At 43.9% G+C, this 21,452-nt stretch overlaps 1 protein-coding gene across 1 annotated transcript in view; it reads left to right on the forward strand.

Moving 5' to 3' along the window:
• The window catches only part of ANKFY1 (ankyrin repeat and FYVE domain containing 1), a 65,863-nt gene that overhangs the window by 22,613 nt on the left and 21,798 nt on the right, over window positions 1-21,452 (forward strand). Inside the window, exons 8-18 of the mRNA XM_080983311.1 lie at window positions 2,719-2,923; window positions 4,430-4,498; window positions 5,111-5,310; window positions 6,462-6,559; window positions 7,751-7,976; window positions 8,370-8,468; window positions 10,079-10,232; window positions 15,926-16,094; window positions 18,394-18,512; window positions 19,810-19,966; window positions 20,106-20,306. Of these exons, the coding sequence (XP_080839437.1) occupies window positions 2,719-2,923; window positions 4,430-4,498; window positions 5,111-5,310; window positions 6,462-6,559; window positions 7,751-7,976; window positions 8,370-8,468; window positions 10,079-10,232; window positions 15,926-16,094; window positions 18,394-18,512; window positions 19,810-19,966; window positions 20,106-20,306 (1,697 nt within the window). The remainder of the gene's footprint in view (window positions 1-2,718; window positions 2,924-4,429; window positions 4,499-5,110; window positions 5,311-6,461; window positions 6,560-7,750; window positions 7,977-8,369; window positions 8,469-10,078; window positions 10,233-15,925; window positions 16,095-18,393; window positions 18,513-19,809; window positions 19,967-20,105; window positions 20,307-21,452) is intronic.

The raw sequence follows: 21,452 nt of genomic DNA on the forward strand, positions 1-21,452 counted from the left end.
CAACATTAACAAACAACCAAAAACTAACCAAGGACGTCTTCCCAGCAAATTCCTCCACCCACCTGTTTTTCATGTCCACAGCAAACAGTAGGTTGTGTGTAAGCATGTACAGTGGTACCTCGGGTTAAGAACTTAATTCGTTCTGGAGGTCTGTTCTTAACCTGAAACTGTTCTTAACCTGAAGCCCCACTTTAGCTAATGGGGCCTCCCGCTGCCGCTGTGCGATTTCTGTTCTCATCCTGAGGTAAAGTCCTTAACCCGAGGTAATATTTCTGGGTTAGCAGTGTCTGTAACCTGAAGCGTGTGTAACTTGAAGCGTATGTGACCCGAGGTACCACTGTATCTCCAACTTGAGAGAAAGATCTCTAGAGACTAGAAATGTCTTCTATTCTGGGCCATCTTGCATGATCAAGTTAGAGAGTCGTTGAACTGATGTTGGACATTACACAGCAGATTAACTTAGCTTTAGAAAAAACCTCCAAAAGTCTGGCAAAGCATGTGGTGTGTTTGGTGGTTCTGAAGTTTTCAGTGCAAGAAAAGGGATCCTTTTGAGGATTCATACAGTTAGACAGGAATTGGTTGCCATGGCAGTGTTATGCAGAGAGCAAAGGAACAGAGCAGTAGCATCTTGAATTACATCTTCCTCTGGCAAGAGAAAGTGGGGCTTGTTGCCTGCCCTTCTTGATTAGCAATTCAAGCCGATGGCCAGCAATTTCTGTTCTTCCCTTGGGCTAACTACTTGTAGAAAATAAACTTCATCTAAATGTATAATAGGAAAATTATAGTCCTCTGCAAGGTATGAGTAACCCTTGAAGATAAACTTATTTCCATATCACTTAATACCAGCTGTAGTCAAGATCAGAGGGTTTTTTGTTGGCTAGCCAAAATCTATGTTCACCCTTAATGGTGTCGTCCCCCGTCCCGTCCCACCCCCGGAATTGGCTGTGATGAGCCTGCAAGGAGTATCAACTTTGTGTGGTAGTGGAAGCAAACCTTTCCCCTCCATTCCCAGCCCTGAGCTGAGTAGCTAGAGGGACTTGTCCATGGTGCTTTGAGCTTCAGAGTGTCTCCGAAAGCAGCAGGATGCTTTCCTTCATTCTGAGAATTAGTTTGAGGTTTGGGAGAACCTCTATAACTCCTCCCAGTTCAGGAGAAGGGCAAGGTATTTCACCGGAATTGTAAAAACCCCTTGGTCCCTACTTACGAAACTGCAGGTTAAGGGCCTCCGACGTTGCAGGAGATTTCTTTTGAAATTGGAATACAACTGGCAACAGTCTACCTTGTCAACAGTTGAAAATGCTCCACTGTACGGATCTTGCAAGCTCTTTAAACAACGTCACTTCATCTGGTTCAGATCCTCTGTTAATGGCAGAAGCGCAATTGCAAAATGCAAAAAATGTTAAGGAAATCTTTGGATCTCCCTTCACTGTGCTGGAATGGGTGTTCTGTGCTCCCCAGCACCGCTTCCAGTTACAGGCAGCTTGCTTGTGAAAAGCAGCAGAATGGTGTGGGGGCCATTTTTTGGTGGCATGGTGAACGCATTGCCATCACTTAATGCCTGTGCTGGATATGTGCTGATGGGTGGCTGTGATGCTTACTCAGCAGAAGCAAGCAAGGGTCTCCATGATTGGAAGATGCATCGCACTGCAGCACTTAATGGGAAAGTTCAGGTGTACAACTGGTGCCTGTTGAGCCCTTGTGATCCTCATGCACCTGCAACACCATCTCCCTCCTTCCTATCCTTTTTACCCCATCCCATCCTTTCTTGGCCATTCCATGGGCTGTTTGTGGAACCTGCACAGGCTGCGCTTCCTCCATAACAGCAAAATCCAGAAATAGGACTGCTACTTTCCCAGGGCCACCATTTCTGGTGTTTCCTCATTTAGGACATAAGCACTAAACTGTATGTGAATTGACATGTCATGTGAATGCATCAGAAGTTTTAAAATTTATTTTTTAAATCTGTTTTTATATATGGTTCCTGGTGGTCTCCCATTTAAGAGGCCGACCTGGTCCAGGCCTACTTAGTCTTAGCTGTGTTGCAACCTCAGATACTCCCAAATATGCCTGCTTCTCAACTCTCTTTTAAACAGCTTATTTTCCATTCTTCTCCCCATCCAGACACATAGGGAAAGCAGTCACTTAGAAGAGAGAGGCATCCAGCAACTTTTTTGTGTGTCCTCCCTGTGTCACTTGTATTTTCTTCAGAACTCTAAATAAGCAGAACAAACACAGTGAGCCAAACAAGTAGCCCAGGCGCTTGCTGAATAATCTTGTTTTATCTTCTTATGTGAGTGTGCTGTGGTGATGAGAGTGTTGGACTAGGATTTTGGATTCCAGGCTTCAAATTCCCACTTGGCCATGAAGCTAACTGGGTGACCTTGGGCCAGTCACTGCCTCTTAGCCTAGCCTACCTCACAGGGTTGTTGTAGGGATGAAATGGGGCAGGGAGAAGCCACCTTGAGCTCATAATGTTAATAATACACCCCAAATAGAGACCACTGATCCTCTTTCCATCAAAAGCCCTGCATCTGGGTCTTTTTAAATTTTTTAACAAACCTATTCCTTTTCTACAGATACAAGGAATATTCTGCCGTTTACACTTTTCTGACTGATCTGGCAAATGGGAAAGGATTGTTAGGGAGGGTTTCTTTGGAGCGAGTGCTTTTTAAAAATCCTGCTACCTGACTTCTGCTCTTTCCTTGTCATTCCCCAAAGGAGATAAATTTGCTGCTAGCTTCCTCGTTAAAAACGGTGCCCGGGTGAATGCTGCAACCTTGGGAGACCAGGAGACTCCCTTGCACCTCGTGGCCTCCTACAGCCCCAAGAAACACAAGCCGGACATCATGGCAGAGATGGCACAGATTGCAGAGTCCCTCTTGAAGGCAGGAGCCAATCCAAACATGCAGGACAGCAAAGGAAGGTGACTGTTGGGTGGCGTTGTGCTTGTATGTTTCCTTGACCTATTGCTTGAAATGTTGATCTGGACATCTGAAGATGCTTTATGCAGAATTGGAAAAATTGGTCCATCAAACCCTTGTACCCTAGGACCCACATACCTATGGGACCACCTCTCCTGGTATGCCCTGTGGAGGACCTTAAGATCCACAAATAACAGCACTTTGGAGGTCCCGAGCCTCAAGGAAGTTAGATTGGTTTCAACTAGGGCCAGGGCCTTTTCAGCACCGGCCATGACGTGGTGGAACACTCTGTCACAAGAGACTAGGGCCCTGCGGGACTTGACATCTTTCCACAGGGCCTGTAAGACAGGGCTGTTCCGCCTGGCCTTTTTGGGAATCGGTCTGACCCTTATGTTTCCCTCCTCTTATGGTCTTGATTTATCAGCTACTTTAAAATGAGGCTGCATTTTAAATGGCATTTTAACCTGTATTTTAAATTGTGTTTGTTTTTTTTCTCCCCCCCCCCCTTTTCCCCCTATTATATTTTTACTGTGATTTTATTGGTGCTAGCCGCCCTGAGCCCGGCTCTGGCCGGGGAGGGCGGGATATATATAAAATTTATTGTTGTTGTTGTTGTATTGCTTATTTTGGCTGGCAGAGGTACCAGTGATAGAAACTGCAACCTTTGCATGTAAAAGCATGTATGTTATTGATGGGATTCCGGTGCCAGGGTAAAATGTATCTGTTATCCCGGGCATCTGGTGACTGAAATTTGGGCTGTTCGATGTCTTAGAAGGTGTTGAACCAGCGGGCGGGGAGAGATGCCAGGTGACCTGGCGGTGGTAATTCAGGTCCATCCATAGGAAGTGGAGCAGGGTTAGAAACACCGGGGTCCTGAGACTCAGGAACCAAGAGGACAAAAACTTTTTAAAAGAATTGGAAAAATTTATAATTTATTTAGGAGACCACTGCAAGCAGATCAAAACGTAAACAGGATTTGAAACTCACTCGTAATGTAACAAATACTATGGATATTATGGATTGATTTAAAATATAGAATATGGAATAATACGCAGTTGTAAATGCTGACAGTAGGACCCATGGAAAGGATGGGGCAGGAAGTCTCAAGATTCAGAGTAATCTCTGTATATGGATATGCATTTGGAATGTTATAAATTTATATTTGTAAAATCAAGTAAAAAGATTTCAAAAAACAAATAAATATCTGCACCCCGTTAAGTCTGTTACTGAAAATAGGTGAAACCTGTTGACGGGTACAGAAGTAAATCTAAAACCGACTGCCTGAATGATCAGTAATAGCTGTTAATAATTAAAATGGATGTTGGTCTCCCGGTGTAAATAAGACAAGCAGGTAGAGCCAGTTGAGGGAGGAGTCTAGTGTCACGTGCTCCAAGAAGTTGCCGACTTACAAAAGAGATCTTGCTCCTTGACCTTTGGAAGACCTTGTGCCCTAATTCAGCTGACCCCTTTCTCTCTCTCTCTCTCTCTCTCTCTCTCTGCACCCCCAGGACTCCACTGCATGCCTCCATCGTTGTGAGAAATGACCCAGTATTCAGCCAGCTGCTCCAGTGCAAGCAGTAAGTCTGTGCAAACTGGATTAATACAATTATCTATCTGGATGGTGCTCTTAATAGAAGAAACCATGTCCTTGTCAAGTTTTGGGTACTTTAGGAGACTGTCTGGGAACGATGGACTTTTCCTGAATTTCAGGCAGAGTTTTCCTAAAGGCTGCTCTTCCCTTCGTAGCCGGCAACTTGCCTTGAAGTTCTTGTCTGTGGAATTGTGTGTTTCTTATCACCGTTCTGTTTTGCAACAGACACTTGGGTGGGTCTTCTCGATAGGGCAGGGAGGTGGCTGGAACGGTGAGCTTGGGGAAGTGGCTCAGTGGTGGCAGAACGGAAGTGTTTCTGTACTAAAAGGTCTCGGATGATTCAAATCCAAGTTGCAAAACCTCCCAGTAAATGAAAAGCTGCCAGTGAGAATGGGCAGGTGTCAATCAGGAGAAAAAGAATGCTAGTTGACTTGGTAGGGAGAAAATACAAAAATTGGATGTTGAAGGCACAATAAACAGACAGGTGAAATCTGGTGAACTGGCCAGTGTTAGAAAGCCTTGATTTGTGTCTCCTGAGAACAAAGTCCCGACTTGAAATTGTTTGTGGGGCATAATCGGATGTTGTTGTTGTTGCCAGGCTCGATTTGGAACTGAAGGATCATGAAGGAAGCACTGCTTTGTGGCTTGCTGTTCAGTATATCACGGTGTCTTCTGACCCGTCCGTCAACCCCTTTGAGGATGTCCTGGTGGAAAACGGCACTTCCTTTGATGAGAACAGCTTTGCGGCCAGGCTCATCCAGCGGGGCAGCAATACGGACGCTCCCGACACAGCAACCGGTGAGAGAAATTGTGTCGTCCCAGTAACTCAGTCCCTAAAGAAGGCAATTGAGAAATCAGATAGAAGACAAGCCAAAAGGAAGAAAGAGGCAATAGCAGAGCTGAAACTTTAAAGCGAGCAACCTTTTGGTTTGCTTTAGCACAGAGGGCACTGAAAAGAGGGTGCAGTGGGAGGGGTGTGTGGCCTGCATGTTTCAGATAGCTAATTTTTTTGTGAATTGAGCAAAAAGACACTGGAGTCTCTTGAGGAAATAAAATTCCAGCTGTTGTACATCAGGGGAGGACAAATCAAAAGGGCCTTGAGTAGCACTGCCCCAGTTGTGAAAGGCCCTCTTTCTGGAGGCATGGGTGTTTGGGGGTTCATGGTTTGATGGGAATTTACTTGGGTTTGTTTTTCTTCTAGTTTTTGGTGGCGATGGTTAGGCTTAAGTGTGTTTTATGTTATGGGACTGATTTTGAGGTTTTATTGTTGGTATTGCTGATATAGTATGGTTTTTATACTGTGGCTTTATTATTGATGTTGCTGGTGTTTTCCTGTTACCTTAATTGTGTTCTGTGATTTGTAATAATGTGTGTGTGAGAGAGAGGGGGGGGGGAGAGAGAATCGTTTTGAGGTCACTTGTGACAAAAAGTGGGCGCTGTGGGTTAAACCACAGAGCCTAGGACTTGTCAATCAGAAGGTCTGCGGTTCGAATCCCCGCGACGGGGTGAGCTCCCGTTGCTCTGCCCCAGCTCCTGCCAACCTAGCAGTTCGAAAGCACGCCAAAGTGCAAGTAGATAAATAGGTACCGCTCCAGCGGGAAGGTAAACGGCGTTTCCATGCGCTGCTCTGGTTCGCCAGAAGCGGCTCAGTCATGCTGGCCACATGACCCGGAAGCTGTACGCCGGCTCCCTCGGCCAATAAAGTAAGATGAGCACTGCAACCCCAGAGTCGGTCACGGCAGGACCTAATGGTCAGGGGTCCCTCTACCTTTACCTTTTAAGCACACTTAATAATAAGGAAGTCAATAATAAGCCACGTCAGTTCAGTTGTGTCCTGCCCTCCAGGGTCCTGGCTTAGAATGCAAGATGACGGCTGGAATTTCGGCTCCTGTTCTGTGTTCTAACTTTTTCTTTTTCTCTCCCCCACCCGTGTGGCTGGCTGCCTGTAGGAAACTGCTTGCTGCAAAGAGCAGCAGGGGCAGAAAACGAGGCTGCCGCTCTGTTCCTGGCAACTCATGGGGCCAAAGTTAACCACCGGAATAAAGCGGTAGGTGAAGAGAAGGGAATGTCGAATGAAATAGAATTCTGCTCAGACACTCCATATATCTGTTTGGTGCATGGAGGGAAATTAACAGCAAGTCCCTAACTGCTTACTGTAGAGTGCAAGTATTAAAATGCAGATAGTTTGGACCATTTCTCATTTTACTGTGATGAGATGGAGAAAGGGCGTGTGTGTGTTAGGCTTGGGCGATGTATCAATTCATCGCCCAGGGCCAGTTTGAAGGCCAGAGTGCAATGGCACCTTCACCGGGCAGTATATCGCGGGTGGGGCTTGCTGCACCTGACTCTGCCACAAGGGGCTGACGCACGGAGGGAGGAACAAGCTGCATTGGCCCTGGCCCCATGGGGTGTCAGGGTGAAACCGCTGCTGATCCTGCCAAGGGAGTTCCACCCCAGTGCCTTGTGGGGCCGGAGCCAATGCAGCTTGTTCCTCCCTCTATTTTTCAACATTGGGGTGTATTGCTATATCTCAGTGTTTGGCCAAGGGACGCGGGTGGCGCTGTGGGTTAAACCACAGAGCCTAGGACTTGCCGATCAGAAGGTCGGCGCTTCAAATCCCTGCAACGGGGTGAGCTCTCGTTGCTCGGTCCCTGCTCCTGCCAACCTAGCAGAAAGCACATCAAAGTGCAAGTAGATAAATAGGTACCGCTCCGGCGGGAAAGTAAACGGCGGTTCCGTGCGCTGCTCTGGTTCGCCATAAGCGGCTTAGTCATGCTGGCCACATGACCCGGAAGCTGTCTGTGGACAAACGCCGGCTCCCTCGGCCAGTAAAGCGAGATGAGCGCCGCAACCCCAGAGTCGGTCATGACTGGACCTAATGGTCAGGGGTCCCTTTACCTTTACCTAATGTTTGGCCGGTGATACATTTCAATGTTGAAAAGCTGACATCGTCCAGCCTTAGTGAAGGAGCAGCTGCTCCCCTGTTTTATTTCCTCTTCCCTCCCCATTCTTTTTTCCTTTTATATTGCGTCTCTTAGATTGAGAACCTGCAGGCAGCCCTTTCTTCTAGCATATGTACAGTGCTTAGAAAATTGAGGAGCCACAAATGTGTTGACAGTTGTTTGTCGCGCACTGAGCTCTGTGGGAGCTGCTTTTGAAGTCCAATTCATGAGTCTTTTCTCTCCCTCTTGAAATCGATTGTCTTTTTTAAGTTTTTCAAATTCTCCTTTCCATAAAGGGGGAGACCCCGCTGCACACAGCTTGCCGGCATGGCCTAGCCAACCTCACGGCAGAGTTGCTGCAGCAAGGAGCAAATCCTAATATCCAGACGGAGAAAGCCGTGCCTGCCCAGAAGGGGACAGCGACGCCCAGCACGGCAGATAACGTCAGCCTGCAAACTCCTCTTCACATGGCAATAGCTTATAACCACCCAGATGTGGTGTCCGTCATACTGGAGCAAAAAGGTAAGCCTTCTGTGGGGAGCTGCCCGTCGGGAGGGGATGGAACTGGAGGGAATAGGAGCTGAAAAGCAGATAAATGAACCATCAAAAAGAGTCTGTTGGATCAGGCCAGTGGTCCATCTAGTTCAGTGGTGAACCAGATTCAGCTATGGGAAACCCACAAGTAGGACTCTCAAGCACAAGGGCACTCTCCCCACATCCCATTGGCTTCCATCAACTGGCATTCAGAGTCATTACTGCCTCCAACTACAGAAGGGTAAACTACTGAGCCCAGAACTCTTCTAGGGGTGGGTGGAAAATGTTCTTTAAAGGTATAATGCGTATGCAGCCCGGTATCTTTGAAGCAAACAGGATTGACTTCAGGCTTAAAAGAGAATTAATGGTTTTCTCTTCTAGCAAATGCTCTTCATGCTACCAACAATCTGCAGATCATTCCTGACTTCAGTCTCAAGGACTCCAGAGACCAAACAGTCCTGGGATTAGCCTTATGGACAGGTAAGCGCCCAAAGATGGATGGTCTGAAATTTTAGGAGCTCGTGGGCAGAGATGGCCTCACCTCCAATAAATAATAGAAGAAACCTTTTTTAAAAAAAGAAAAAATGAGGATTGTATTCAACCAGCAGTTGACGCTTTAAAATTTCATTGTGGTGACTGATAAGTCCATTGATTTCAGTGGGTTTTCTCAGAGTGTAGTTGGAACCCTAAGGGAGCAATCCAACCAGAGTTAAGCATCTTTCAGTCCCACTGCTTTCAAAAGGGAGAGAGATTTAAGTCTGTATTCCACTTCTCCTATTGAAATCACTGGGACTTTATAAAGTGCTATGACTTTCCATCCACTTGTCTGTAGTGGGTATGGGGGAAATAGAAATAGAAATACTTTACCACTGTACCACTTGTTTACAGTGAGATTAAACGAGCCCCCCATTCCACCCACAATCTCTCAGTCCTTGTTATACTCTGTGTGCTGTCATACGACCACCTTGGAGCCTTTTTCAAATAAGAGGGGAGGTGAACTGTTTAATGCTGAGTAGCTAGTTGATCCCGTCCCTCATCCTGTGCAGGCCATATATGCTCCACTTGTACATCATAGTACAGACTATGGACTGCAAATCCCATCATCCCTGCTCACTGGCTGTGGGGCTGGCGAGGGCTGATTGGGGTTGGAAGTTCAAAGCCACAGGTTGGGCTTTCGTTTTTTTAAAAAACCAGCATCTACTTACATGCTGGATTACCAAAGTAGGTGGCGGCGGCAGTGGAACCCTTCATAGTTGTTCTCATAAACAAATCTGCTCTCCTGTTTCAACATAGCGCAAACTAACAGGCCTCCGACCGCAGGCAGCTAGAAAGCCGTGTTTGTCTGACAGAAGTGCATCGGGCAGCGCAATATGTGAGCCCTTTAATCTGGCATATTTGTACCTAAACAAATTTTGTGCCTAAAGCTGCCGGGAGGAGTAAAGTTCAAACTCCAACTTGCCTGCAAATCCCTGAAAACCTTAACCTCTCGCAGTATCTTGACAAGAGAAAAAAGGGGAATACAGCTGAATTTACATGGCTTCATACTCCAACTATGGGAGCACAGTCTCAGGCCTGCAGGCCAGGTCCTAGGACTGCAGTTTGAAGGTTCGTCTGTATAGAGTAGCCTTCCCCAGATGTTGAGTGCCACTTCTAAGCATATGGAAGTCACCAGGTTTGGGGAGTCCTATTGTTAAATACCATAATATGTGAAGTGTCTCAGAGTAAGGATTTGTTTATTTTTGAGTGCTTCTGTCCCACTTTTCTAAAAGACAACGAAAGCTACGGACAATGCATTTACACCCCACCTTCTTTTCAAGGAGCTCAAGGGTAGCATACATCATTTCCCTTCCCCCTACCATTTTATCCTCATAGCAACCCTGCAAAGTAGGTTAGGCTGAGAGCAACTGGCCCACAGCGAGCTTCATGACTGATTGGGGATTCGAACCCTGTTCTCTCATGCCTTATCTGACGATCCAAAATGGGAGGGGAGAGAGTGGGAGCTCTACAGGCAGTCATGAGTTCCTTGAAGGAAAGAAAGGGCAGAAATGTAACGGATAAATTCGACGTTTCTTTCCTCTCCCCGCCGGCAGGAATGCATACTATTGCTGCTCAGCTGCTTGGCTCTGGGGCCTCCATCAATGACACGATGTCAGACGGGCAGACTCTGCTGCACATGGCAATACAGAGGCAGGACAGCAAGAGCGCCCTCTTCCTCCTGGAGCACCAGGCAGATATCAGCGTCAGGTAATAAGGCCTTGGTTGTACTTGCAAAGTTGTGTGAGAGTCTTAGCACAGAGGCAGGCCCAGTGCCCCCGCAAGGCACACTCGGGCAAATGAATTGGCGCTGTCTTGGGCTGAGCAGGTTGCTTCTGCTCTTCCCACACCCCCTTTTCTCAGAGGGCATCAGTGGGTTCTGCTGGTGGGTGCAGGTTGACACCACAGAGAACCAAGGATGATAACAGAAAATGCCACCTGAATTATTTTGGCACCATAAGGATGGGATCTTCGTTTATGTTCTATTATGGTTATGAGACGGCAACTTGTTTCTGTATGGTGCTTTTATTTTTTTTTTTGCAATTAAATTTTTATTCAGAATTTGTACAAAAAAAAAAAAAGAAAAAAAAAAGAAAAAAGAACTAACAAATACAAAAATAAACATTTTAACATAAATTATTCATCCTATTTTCCTACTATACAAAAAGGAAACATACAATCATACAGAAAATAATAATATAACCATTAGGCTCTCCTTAGCCTTTGACTTCCCTTCACCCTTTTGGTAAGTATCAAATAAATCTCGGATTGCGTAATTAGTTTATTAAAGTTTATAGTTATTAGCTGATAAAGTTTTTCTAATACCGCCAGTTCCTCCTATATATCCGTTCCAATATAATTCCAAAATTTACTCCAATTTTTTTGAAATTTCTGGTCGTCTTGGTCTCGTATTCTGCCTGTTAATCTATCTAGCTCGGCATAGTTGATCATTTTGACCTGCCAGTCACTTATGTTAGGAATAGTTTCTATTTTCCAGTTTTGTGCCAGCATAATTCTTGCGGCTGTGGTGGCATAGAGAAATATTTTTTTATCTTCATTTTTTATTTCCTTACCCATTATTCCCAGCAAAAAGGCCTCAGGTCTCTTGGGAAAAGTATATTTAAAAACTTTTTTAAGTTCATTATAAATTGCTTCCCAAAAAACCTTCACCTTGTTGCATTGCCACCACATATGGTAGAGGTCTCCCTCCACTTCACCACATTTCCAGCATGTCTTATTTTCTGATCTATAGATTTTAGCCAATTTTGCCGGCGTAAGATACCATCTATAGAGCATTTTCCAAACATTTTCTCTCAAACTCGTACAGGCCGTAAATTTAATATCTCTATTCCACAATTTCAACCACTTTTCAAACTCGATGTTATAACCGAAGTCAATTGCCCATTTAATCATTGCCTCTTTGACTTCCTCGTCTTTTGTATGCCATTCCAGTAATATGTCATATAATTTAGACAATGTTTTGTTTTTGCCTTCTATTATTTCTATATTGAATTTTGATTTCTTGTCCTCAAAGCCCATTTTTCTTTTATCTTGTTTTAACATATCATTCACCTGATGATATTGTAGCCAACCGGTGAATTGATCCTTTATTTCCTCATACGGTTTAAGTTTAAGCCCTTGTTCTGATTTTCTTACCAAATCTTCGTAGGTGGCTGTCTTCCCTTCCATGTTGTTTTTTTTTATTGTTAAGACCTCTACTGGTGAAATCCACCATGGTGTTTTTCTTTCGAGAAGGTTCTTATTTCTTTCCCAGACCTGATATATTGGTCCCCTGAAAATATGGTTTAAGAAAGCCCTGTGGACTTTCACCTTCTCGTACCAGAGATATGCGTGCCACCCATACCGATTATTGAAACCTTCTAAATCTAGTAGGTCTCTATTCTCCAATTTTATCCAATCTTTTAGCCAAAGTAGGCACGCTGCTTCATAATATAGGCTCAGATCTGGGAGAGCAAAACCTCCTCTTTCCTTTTTATCAGTTAGTATTTTCAGTTTAATCCTTGGTCTTTTCCCCTGCCAGATGAATTTCATCAGGGTTCTCTGCCATTCTTTACATTGTTTTAAACCTTTAATAACTGGAAGAGTTTGAAATAAAAACAACATCCTCGGCAAAACGTTCATTTTAACCACTGCTATCTTCCCTAAAAAGGAAAATTTCATCCTCCCCCATATTTCCAGATCTTTCTTTATTTTTTTCCATGTAACTTCGTAATTATCTTTATATAGGTTTATGTTTTTTGCCGTGATCCACACTCCCAAATATTTCACTTTTTTCACCACCATGATTTCCACTTTTTGTTCTAGATCTTTCGTTTCTTCCTTAGTTAGATTTTTAACCAGCATTTTAGTTTTATTCTTGTTTACCTTAAAACCTGCCACCTCTCCAAATTCCTCAATTTTTTGTAATGCTTCTTTTACACTATCTTGTGGATCTTCCAAAGTCAGAACAATATCGTCGGCAAAGGCTTTAATTTTGAATTCCTTCTTTCCTACTCTAATTCCTTTCACTTCTGTTGCCTCCCTCAGTCTCTTATTAAGTACTTCCAAAATTACAATAAATAATAAGGGGGACAGGGGGCAACCTTGTCTAGTCCCTTTATAAATGTTAAAATATTCTGTTGTATTATTATTTATCACCAGCTTTGCTTTCTGTTCTTTGTATATTGCTTCTATGCCTCTTCTAAATTTTTCGCCAATTCCCATCCTTTCCAAAACCTTCTTTAGGAAGTTCCAGGAAACATTGTCAAATGCCTTTTCGGCGTCTATGAAAACCAGTGCGGCTTTTCTGTCTATTTTCATGTCCAGGTATTCAATAATGTCAATCAAATTCCTTACATTATCCCGTAATTGTCTCCCTGGGAGAAATCCTGTTTGATCACCATGAATTTTATTAATCAAGACCTTCTTTAATCTTTCCGCCATTATGTCTGCAAATAGCTTATAATCATTATTTAATAATGAGATTGGCCTATAGTTCTTTACTTCCATAGTGTCCACCTCTTTTTTAGGGATCAATGTAACATAGGCTTCCTTCCAGGTATTAGGTATCTTTCCTTCTCTCAATATATTGTTCATAACCTCTCCCAGCACTGGTGATATTTGGTTAATTAATATTTTATAATATTTGGCCGGAAGGCCGTCCGGTCCCGGCGCCTTCTCAGCTTTCATCTTTTTAATAGCCTTTTTTATCTCTTCCTGTGTTATTTTCTCCTCTAGTGCTGCTCTTTCATCTTCTACAATTTGTTCCAGATGGTGTTTTTGCAGAAATTGATCTATTTCTTGTTCTGTTTCCTCTCCTCTTTTGTACAAATCCTTATAATATCTTTGGAATATTCTTTTTATTTCTTTTGGTTCTTCCATAATCATATCTCCTTCTTTTATTTTACTGATCGTACTCAACTTCTTCCTTTCTCTCAACTGCCACGCTAGATATTTCCCTATCTTATTTGCGGACTCAAAGTTCTTTTGATTCATCCTCTTAATTTTCCACTCTATCTCTTGGTTAATTATTGTAGCAAATTTAGCTTGTAGTATTTTTAAGTTCTGTTTTAAACTTTCTTCACTAGGGTTAACAGTTAATTTTCTTTCATTTTCCATAATCTGTGTTAAAATCTGCTCTTTCTTTTTTTCTTTTTCTTTTCTTAATTGGGTATTTTTCTGAATCAAAAAACCCCTCATGACCGCTTTTCCTGCGTCCCACACCGTCTCTATGGAAGTTTCTCCATTTAAATTCCACCTAAAGTATTCTTCAATTGTTTCTATAGCCTTATTTACTATCCTTTGATCATTAAATAAATATTCATTCATTCTCCATCTGGCTGTTTTAACCTCTCTACCTTTTAACTCCATGGAAACCGCACTATGATCAGATAAAGTTCGGGGCCAAATTTCAGACTTAATTAAATTCTGTACCAATTCCCTCGAGACCCAAATACTGTCTATCCTCCCCCAGCTCTGATTCGGATTTGAAAAAAAAGTGAATTGTTTTGCAGTAGGGTTTTTAAACCTCCAGACATCCGTCAATCCCAAATTATTTACCATGTCGAAGAAAGATCGTGGTAGTTTACCTTCTTTCCCATCTTGTCTTTTTGTTAATCTATCCATATTCGGCGTCACCACCCCATTAAAATCTCCCATCAATATCATTTTCTGGTCCATCCATTCCATTAGTATATTATCTAATTCCAAAAAGAAAGCTGATTTTTTCTCATTCGGGGCGTATATTCCAACCACAACTATTTTTTCTCCATGAAACACCATCTGTACCACCACTATTCTCCCATGTTCATCTTTGTACAGTAATTGCGGGTCATATTTTTCCTTTATATAAATTACTACCCCTCTTTTCTTAACCTTGTCGGAGGTCACAAAGTCCAGTCCCAATCTCTTATTACTTAATACTCTCTTGTGTTTTCCTATAACATGCGTTTCTTGAAGACAAATTAAATCCCAATTCTTTTTCAACAATACATGTGCAATCTGGTTCCTCTTATTTTTATTATTCAAACCGTTTACATTCCAGCTTATTGTTTTTAAAGCCATCTATTAAACTATTCTAGCTAATTTAACTAGATTAAATAGAGACTACTGTTCCTTGCTTTCCTCCTCTTGTTCTTCTCCTTCTCCTGTTAAGCTCTCCTCTTTTTCTTCTTCTTCACTCCCTTCACCCTCCTCGTCTCTCTGTCGTTCCTCCCTTTCCACCTCCCCTTCAACTTTTCCCAGGTCCTTCTCGTATCTCCTCGCAAATTTTTGGAGTTCAATACTGGTGCTTAATTTAAACCTTTTTTCCTTAAAGTAGAATGAAACGCCTTCGGGAAACTCCCATCTATACAATATCCCATTCTTCTTCAATTGGTTTGTTAATTTTTTGTATGGCTCTCTCCTTCGAAGAAATCTCGAAGGAATTTCTCTAAAGATAATAATTGGGCTTCCTCCAATATATAACCTTTTTATGTGGTTCTGTTGCAGTATTTCATTTCTTATTTCCAAAGTGTTGAACATGACAATTACATCACCTGGCAGCTTTTTCTTTCTGGCTCTGTCTAATTTTGGTCTTATTCGAAAAACATTTACTAAATGACAGTTTATCTCCTCCTCGCTCTTATTTAACCAAGTTGCCAGCTCTTTTATCATTTTAGATCTAATATTCTCATTTGGGGTCTCTGGTACACCCCTCAGTTTTAGGTTGGTTTGATTTTGTCTCATTTGCGTCATAGCCATATTGTCCAACAACTCTTCCTGCACTCTTTCTATCTCTTTAACTTCTACTCTAATTCTATCCACCTCCTTTTTACTAGTTTTCGTATCTTTTTGCACCTTTTTCATTGAATCTTCCAAAACCTTAGTTCTTACTGATAAATCTTTAACTTTTCCTGTCAATTCCCCCACCACTCCCTCCAATTTCTTATCTTATCTGTATGGTGCTTTTAAAAGAACCTCAAAGAAAATAAGGGGTACCGCAGACTCACTTGTGCCCTAGCTGATTAGATCAGGGATAATGAATCTTTGGCTCTTGATAAAGGTTTATCTTTCAGTACCATTTTGAGACTTTGTCGTCTCTTTTGTTCTTTCTGCAATTTTTTAAATAGTACAGTGGTACCTCTAGTTGCGTTCACCTCTGGTTACGTATCCTTTGGGATACGTATGCGGCAAACCCGGAAATATTTTCCCAGGTTTCGCTGCTCGTGCATGCACAGAGGCGCTAAACCATGCCATGTGCAGAAGCAGCACCTTCGGTTGCAAATTCCTTGGGATGCAACCAGAGCTCTGGAACAGATCCCGTTCACAACCGGAGGTACCACTGTACTTCCCTCCCCCAATCTGTCGGTGATGCACCGCCTGTGGCTATCTGCCTGCGTATAGCACAATGTGCTTGTTTGCAGGACTCAGGATGGTGAGACAGCCCTCCAGCTGGCCATCAAAAACCAGCTCCCTCTTGTCGTCGATGCGATCTGCACCCGGGGAGCAGACATGTCTGTGCCAGACGACAGAGGGAACCCTCCGCTCTGGCTCGCTCTGGAAAACAACCTGGAAGATATTGCTTCGACTCTGGTAAGAGCGGTGACTGCTGCAGCCTCTTTCTTTTTTCTTCTATTAGACGTTGGAATCCTTTTCACAGTCATCATCACTCTTCTCTAACCAATCAACTTGGAAATGTTTCTGTACAAAATGCATGCCAGGATAAAGTGGAGGGGAGGCGTTGTTTTGTTCTTCAAGTCACTGGGCATAATGAAACTAGGGAGAAACTGAAAAGAAGGCTTTGCTGTGGGAGGTGAAAGCTAGGGAGAAGTCTGAGACGGATCTGCATTCCAAGCTTGGTTGTGGCTGGTGTTGAGAGCCACAGACCTTATTTTCTCTCCCGCTCTCTTTAATGCATGATGTTGCATGACAGTGTTGCGAGCTGCTTCCCCCTTGCTCACAGACACTGCGCTGGTTGCAGAATCAATGAAACAGCAGTTGGATATGGTTTGAGTATCCCTGGGGCAGCCATTCCCACCCTACTGTCCTCCAAAACATGTGGAGCGCACCAGGTTGGGAAAGACTGGCCTAGATGTTGTGAGTAGGAGAGAAGGAGGCAACAAGAGGCAGGGCTGTTGTATTCAACTATCAGCGACAACAGCTTGAGAGTAGCTGCCGCCTTCCAGGCGGAGCTTTTCCTGTAGCCTCCGTTCCACCATGAGGGCTTTAAAAACAAGGTATCCTCAGCAAGTTCTGCCAGTTGCATGATGCATTCTTCTTTCACATCCGAGTTCGTTCAGTGGTTTTTTAACAGGTTGCACTATTTTGAGTGCATTATTAAATTTATATTTTAAAAAAGAGGGTGAGGGAGTGTAACATGTTTAAAGCAGGCAGAGTTCCTAAAACCAGATAGAAAAATGCTACACTTAAAGTCACGTCGGGACTCCAGAACAATATTGAGAAGGGCTGGTTGGTCGCACACTCTGCCAAAATCCCTAATAGCTTACTGGAGAGACTGAACAAACGCTGCTCATTTAACAGGTTGAGCAGCCTACGCACCTTCAGTTTGCGTGCACAACTCTCCCACAGTTCTCATATTTTAGTTTCTAGGCATGCAAAGGATTTTAAAGTCTCGTCACCAGGATTCTGGAGCGCCGTTCCTGTTGAAATCAGGGAGGCTCCTACAATTCTGATACTCTGTCCCCTGCTGAAAACATGTTTGTTGTCCAGGCATTTTTTTGAGAATTCCTTTGATTCACTGCTGGTCATCTTGTTCTGTATTTTATTATTTTATAATTTCACTGTGTTTCAATGGTTTTTAATAAGATATTATGGTCATTTATCTGCTGAAACCTCTTTGGGTGTGCAGAGTGAGCAGTGTTTAAACTAGTGGATCTTAGAGAGTGGGCTTCTTGCAATCACACACAGAGGTAGGTAAAGCTGTAGGAAAATAATGTGATTTGCAAGAGAAATGTTTCTACTTCCATACGAATCTATGCTTTCTCCTTGGTTCTCTCAGAGGATAATTAAAGATGACCTCTCACCTTGAGGTCCAAACAAGAAAGGTATAAGGAGGAGGAAATTATAAGTAGGATGCAACCTGAGAATATCAGTCTCACCTAAAAGAGATAGAGTTAGGGACCTCCAGATTCCCAGACTATCCCTGTATCTTTAACCTTTATCGGCCTTAGCCCATGCAAACCCCATTTTTTTGATAATTCATTTTATCCCCCTTCTGGTTGTTCTGTATTTTACGATTTTATAATTCTGTGGTGTGGATATTTCTACACACCACAATGACTATTTTAAAATGACTTCCAGGTTTATAGATAGATACTCTTATAAATTAAACTAGAATAACAAAGGCAAGCCACGTTGTTAAAAAGAGCTTCGGTAATCAGTTGTCTTTAATAGGCTCTTCAGCAACGAACAGACTGTAGAAACAGAAGCCCTTGCTGCCACTAACTGCCTGCGTAAGAAAAGCAGAAAAAGAAGTGCCAAATCATTAACTTCATCCCAGAAATGGCTTACTCCTTCTGTTTTGTTGTTAATATCATCTGCTTTATAATGTGCATTATTTTCAAGTCTGTTTTTTTTTAAATTCTTTTTAGTTCTAGTAAAAAATAGCTGTATTTTGCTGTACAATAAGCTGTTTTCTAAAAGGGGGGGGGGAATGACTGAAGAGCTTTGATTTCTGTTGCCCTTCGGAAGCCAGTCTTTGTATTTCTCCATGTTGTTGTTATTGTTGATTGAATTTATATACCACCCTATATCCAGAGGTCTTGGGGCGGTCCACAGCACAAAATCAAAATCAAATGTTTTAAATTAAGAACCCAAACATTAAGCACCACTGTGCTACGTTCTCCCCTAAGCATCTCTTCTCTGCCTGTAGGTGAGACACGGTTGCGATGCAACGTGTTGGGGTCCAGGACCGGGAGGCTGCTCACAGACTCTGCTGCACAGGGCCATCGATGAGAACAGCGAACAGATCTCCTGCTTCCTTATCCGCAGGTGGGGAACAAACCTATTGTCCAAACTTCTTGAGCCAACAGTTAAGGCTTTGTAAACCAGTAGGCCATTGACTCCATCAGCCAACCTGTTGGCAAGCCGCTGTGTGTGGACCCAATGGGCCAAAAATACTTTGGAAGGGGGTGCAGCTTATGGGAGATTGCCTTATTTGTGTGCAGAATGTCCCAGGCTAAATCCCTTGGATCTCCAAGGACTCTTCCTCCATTGGGATTTTTCAGCAGAGGTTGTGTGGCCATTGCCATGGATGCTTTAGCTAAGATTCCTGCATGGCAGGGGGTTGGACTAGATGACCCTTGGGGTCCCTTCCAGCTCTACAATTCTATGAGTCTGTGATTCCAGGAAGGGCTGGGAAGGCCCCTGCCAGAAATACAGTTTGTTGGTGTAAACATGAACCAGTGCTTTGATGCCATATAAGGCCATTTTCTATGTCCTCCTTTCCATTAATCTTTTACTCAAAACCTTGAGGACTGGAAACCTGCTCTCTTCTTAGGGAAAGGGCTTGGAATGTGTCCTTTGCATGCAGAAAGTGCCGTGTTCTGTCTCTACATAGGACTGGGAAAGGACCCTTGACTGAAATCCTAGAGCAGGATTTCCCAAATGTGGGTCCCCAGCTGGACTACAACTCCCATCATCCTTATCTAACAGGACCAGCGGTCAGGGATGATGGGAACTGTAGTCCAAAAAAACCCAGCCAGAGACCCACGTTTGGGAAATCCTGCATTCGAGAGCTGCTGCCAGTCATTGTAGGCAGCCCTGAGCTTTAGTAATAATAATAATAATAATAATTTTTATTTATACCCCGCCCTCCCCAGCCAAGGCCGGGCTCAGAGCGGCTAACAAGCAATAATAAAAACAAGTTGAATGAATACAACTTAAAAACAAGATTAAAATACAACATTAAAATATTGAAATATTAAAATGCAGCCTCATCACAGGAGGAGAAAGGAAAAAGAAAGAGGGGGAGGGAATCAAACTGGCTCCAAGCCAAAGGCCAGGCAGAACAACTCTGTCTTACAGGCCCTGCGGAAATAAATCAGATCCTGCAGGGCCCTGGTCTCATGAGGCAGAGCGTTCCACCAGGCCAGAGCCAGTGTTGAAAAGGCCCTGGCTCTGATTGAAGCCAATCTAACTTCCTTAGGGCCCGGGACCACTAGGGTGTTGCTATTTATGGACCTTTAGGTGGCTTATTGGTCCAGCTCTCTGCAAGGCAGCTTCCAGGGTTCTCTTGCCGTGCTTCCAGTTGTCGAGGCTGACGGTAGCACTGTTGCTTCCTTCCCAGCGGCTGTGACGTCAACAGCCCGAGGCAGCCAGGGGCCAACGGCGAGGGCGATGAGGAAGCCCGCGATGGACAGACGCCCTTGCACTTGGCGGCGTGTTGGGGCCTTGAAGAAACGGTGCAGTGCCTTCTAGAGTTTGGAGCCAACGTAAATGCACAGGTACGAAACAGAAAAAGCCTCGTAGGCTTTTTCGTATTTCTGCTGGCGGCTCCTTTCTTGCGCCACTGATGTCCTCCCGACCTTTGTACGCGTTGCATGCTTGTTTCACACTGCTGGCTAACCCAGCCTGTGCTTGTAGGATGCAGAAGGCAGAACGCCCATCCACGTTGCCATTATCAACCAGCACGGTGTCATTATCCAGCTGATGATCTCGCACCCGGAAATCCAGCTTGGCATACGGGACCGGCAAGGCATGACCCCTTTCGCCTGCGCCATGACGTACAAGAACAACAAGGCGGCAGAGGCGATCCTGAAGCGGGAACCGGGAGCGGCCGAGCAGGTACAGGGGACCAAAGTGCACCCCCCATACATGCTCTTGTGTCGTCAGCCCAGTGACTGAGGCATCACGGTCACTGTCAGTGTGTCATCTTAGGCCTGCACAGCATCCAGGATAGAGAGAGAAAGTGAAAACAAAACGAAAAAAACTTTTATTTTTTAAAATGAGTTTATTTTTGCATTTTCAGGTTAACAAGCAACAACAAAGAAAACAATTAAAATATAATCAATAAATCCCCTTTGACTTCCCTCCTCCCCTTTTGCGGATCCTTATGCCAACATTTTTCTCCTGCATACCCTCTCTAAACTTGAATGTGCATGTGTGGCATCCATAGACTGGGGATGGGCAGCCTCTGGCCCTCAAATGTGGCTGGAGTCTGACATCTCTCAGCCCCAGGCAGCATCTCCAATGGTCAGAGATGATTAGAGATACAATTTAAGAACATCTGGAGTGCAAGTGGTTCCCCATCCCAGCTGTAAACTGCTGTTGTAAGAAATAAGGAGCTGGCCATTGGTTCGAGTCCTACCCTCCTGCTCTGGAGGATAGAACTCAAACCAGTGGCTTCCAGTTACAAGAAAGGAGATTCTGACTTAACGTCAGGAAGAACTTTCTGACAGTAAGAGCTGTTTGGCAGTGGAACGGTCTGACCCAGGAGGTTGTGGACTCTCCTTCCTTGGAGGTTTTTAGCAGAGGTTAGATGGCCATCTGTCATGGATGCTTTAGCTGAGATTCCTGCGTTGCAGAGTGTTGGACTAGATGACCCTTGGGTACCTTCCAACTGTGATTCTATGACAAATCTTTCAAATCAACCCACTGACCAATTGGTATTTTGCAGTTCTTGTTGAGAGCCGTGTGTGTCAGCAACCAACCTAAAACACACTGCATCAGTCAAATGCCTAAGAAATCCCAATCTTTTATTTCTGTTCCCCTCCTGACAAGGAAAGATCTGTATGAAACCCACAAGGAACAGAGTAGTGACTGGCAAATTTTCAAACTAGAAAACATGTCTCAGGGTGTGTTAGAAACCAGGGGTGGTATTCAACTAGGTTTCATTCTAAGCAGATGCCTTGAAATTCACAAACGTGACTAATTATGGTTTTGCCACTGCCATAGGTGGACAACAAAGGCCGGAATTTCCTCCACGTGGCC

Source organism: Podarcis pityusensis (assembly GCF_964106645.2).
Source record: "Podarcis pityusensis genome assembly, chromosome: 15".
Lineage (NCBI taxonomy): Eukaryota > Metazoa > Chordata > Lepidosauria > Squamata > Lacertidae > Podarcis > Podarcis pityusensis.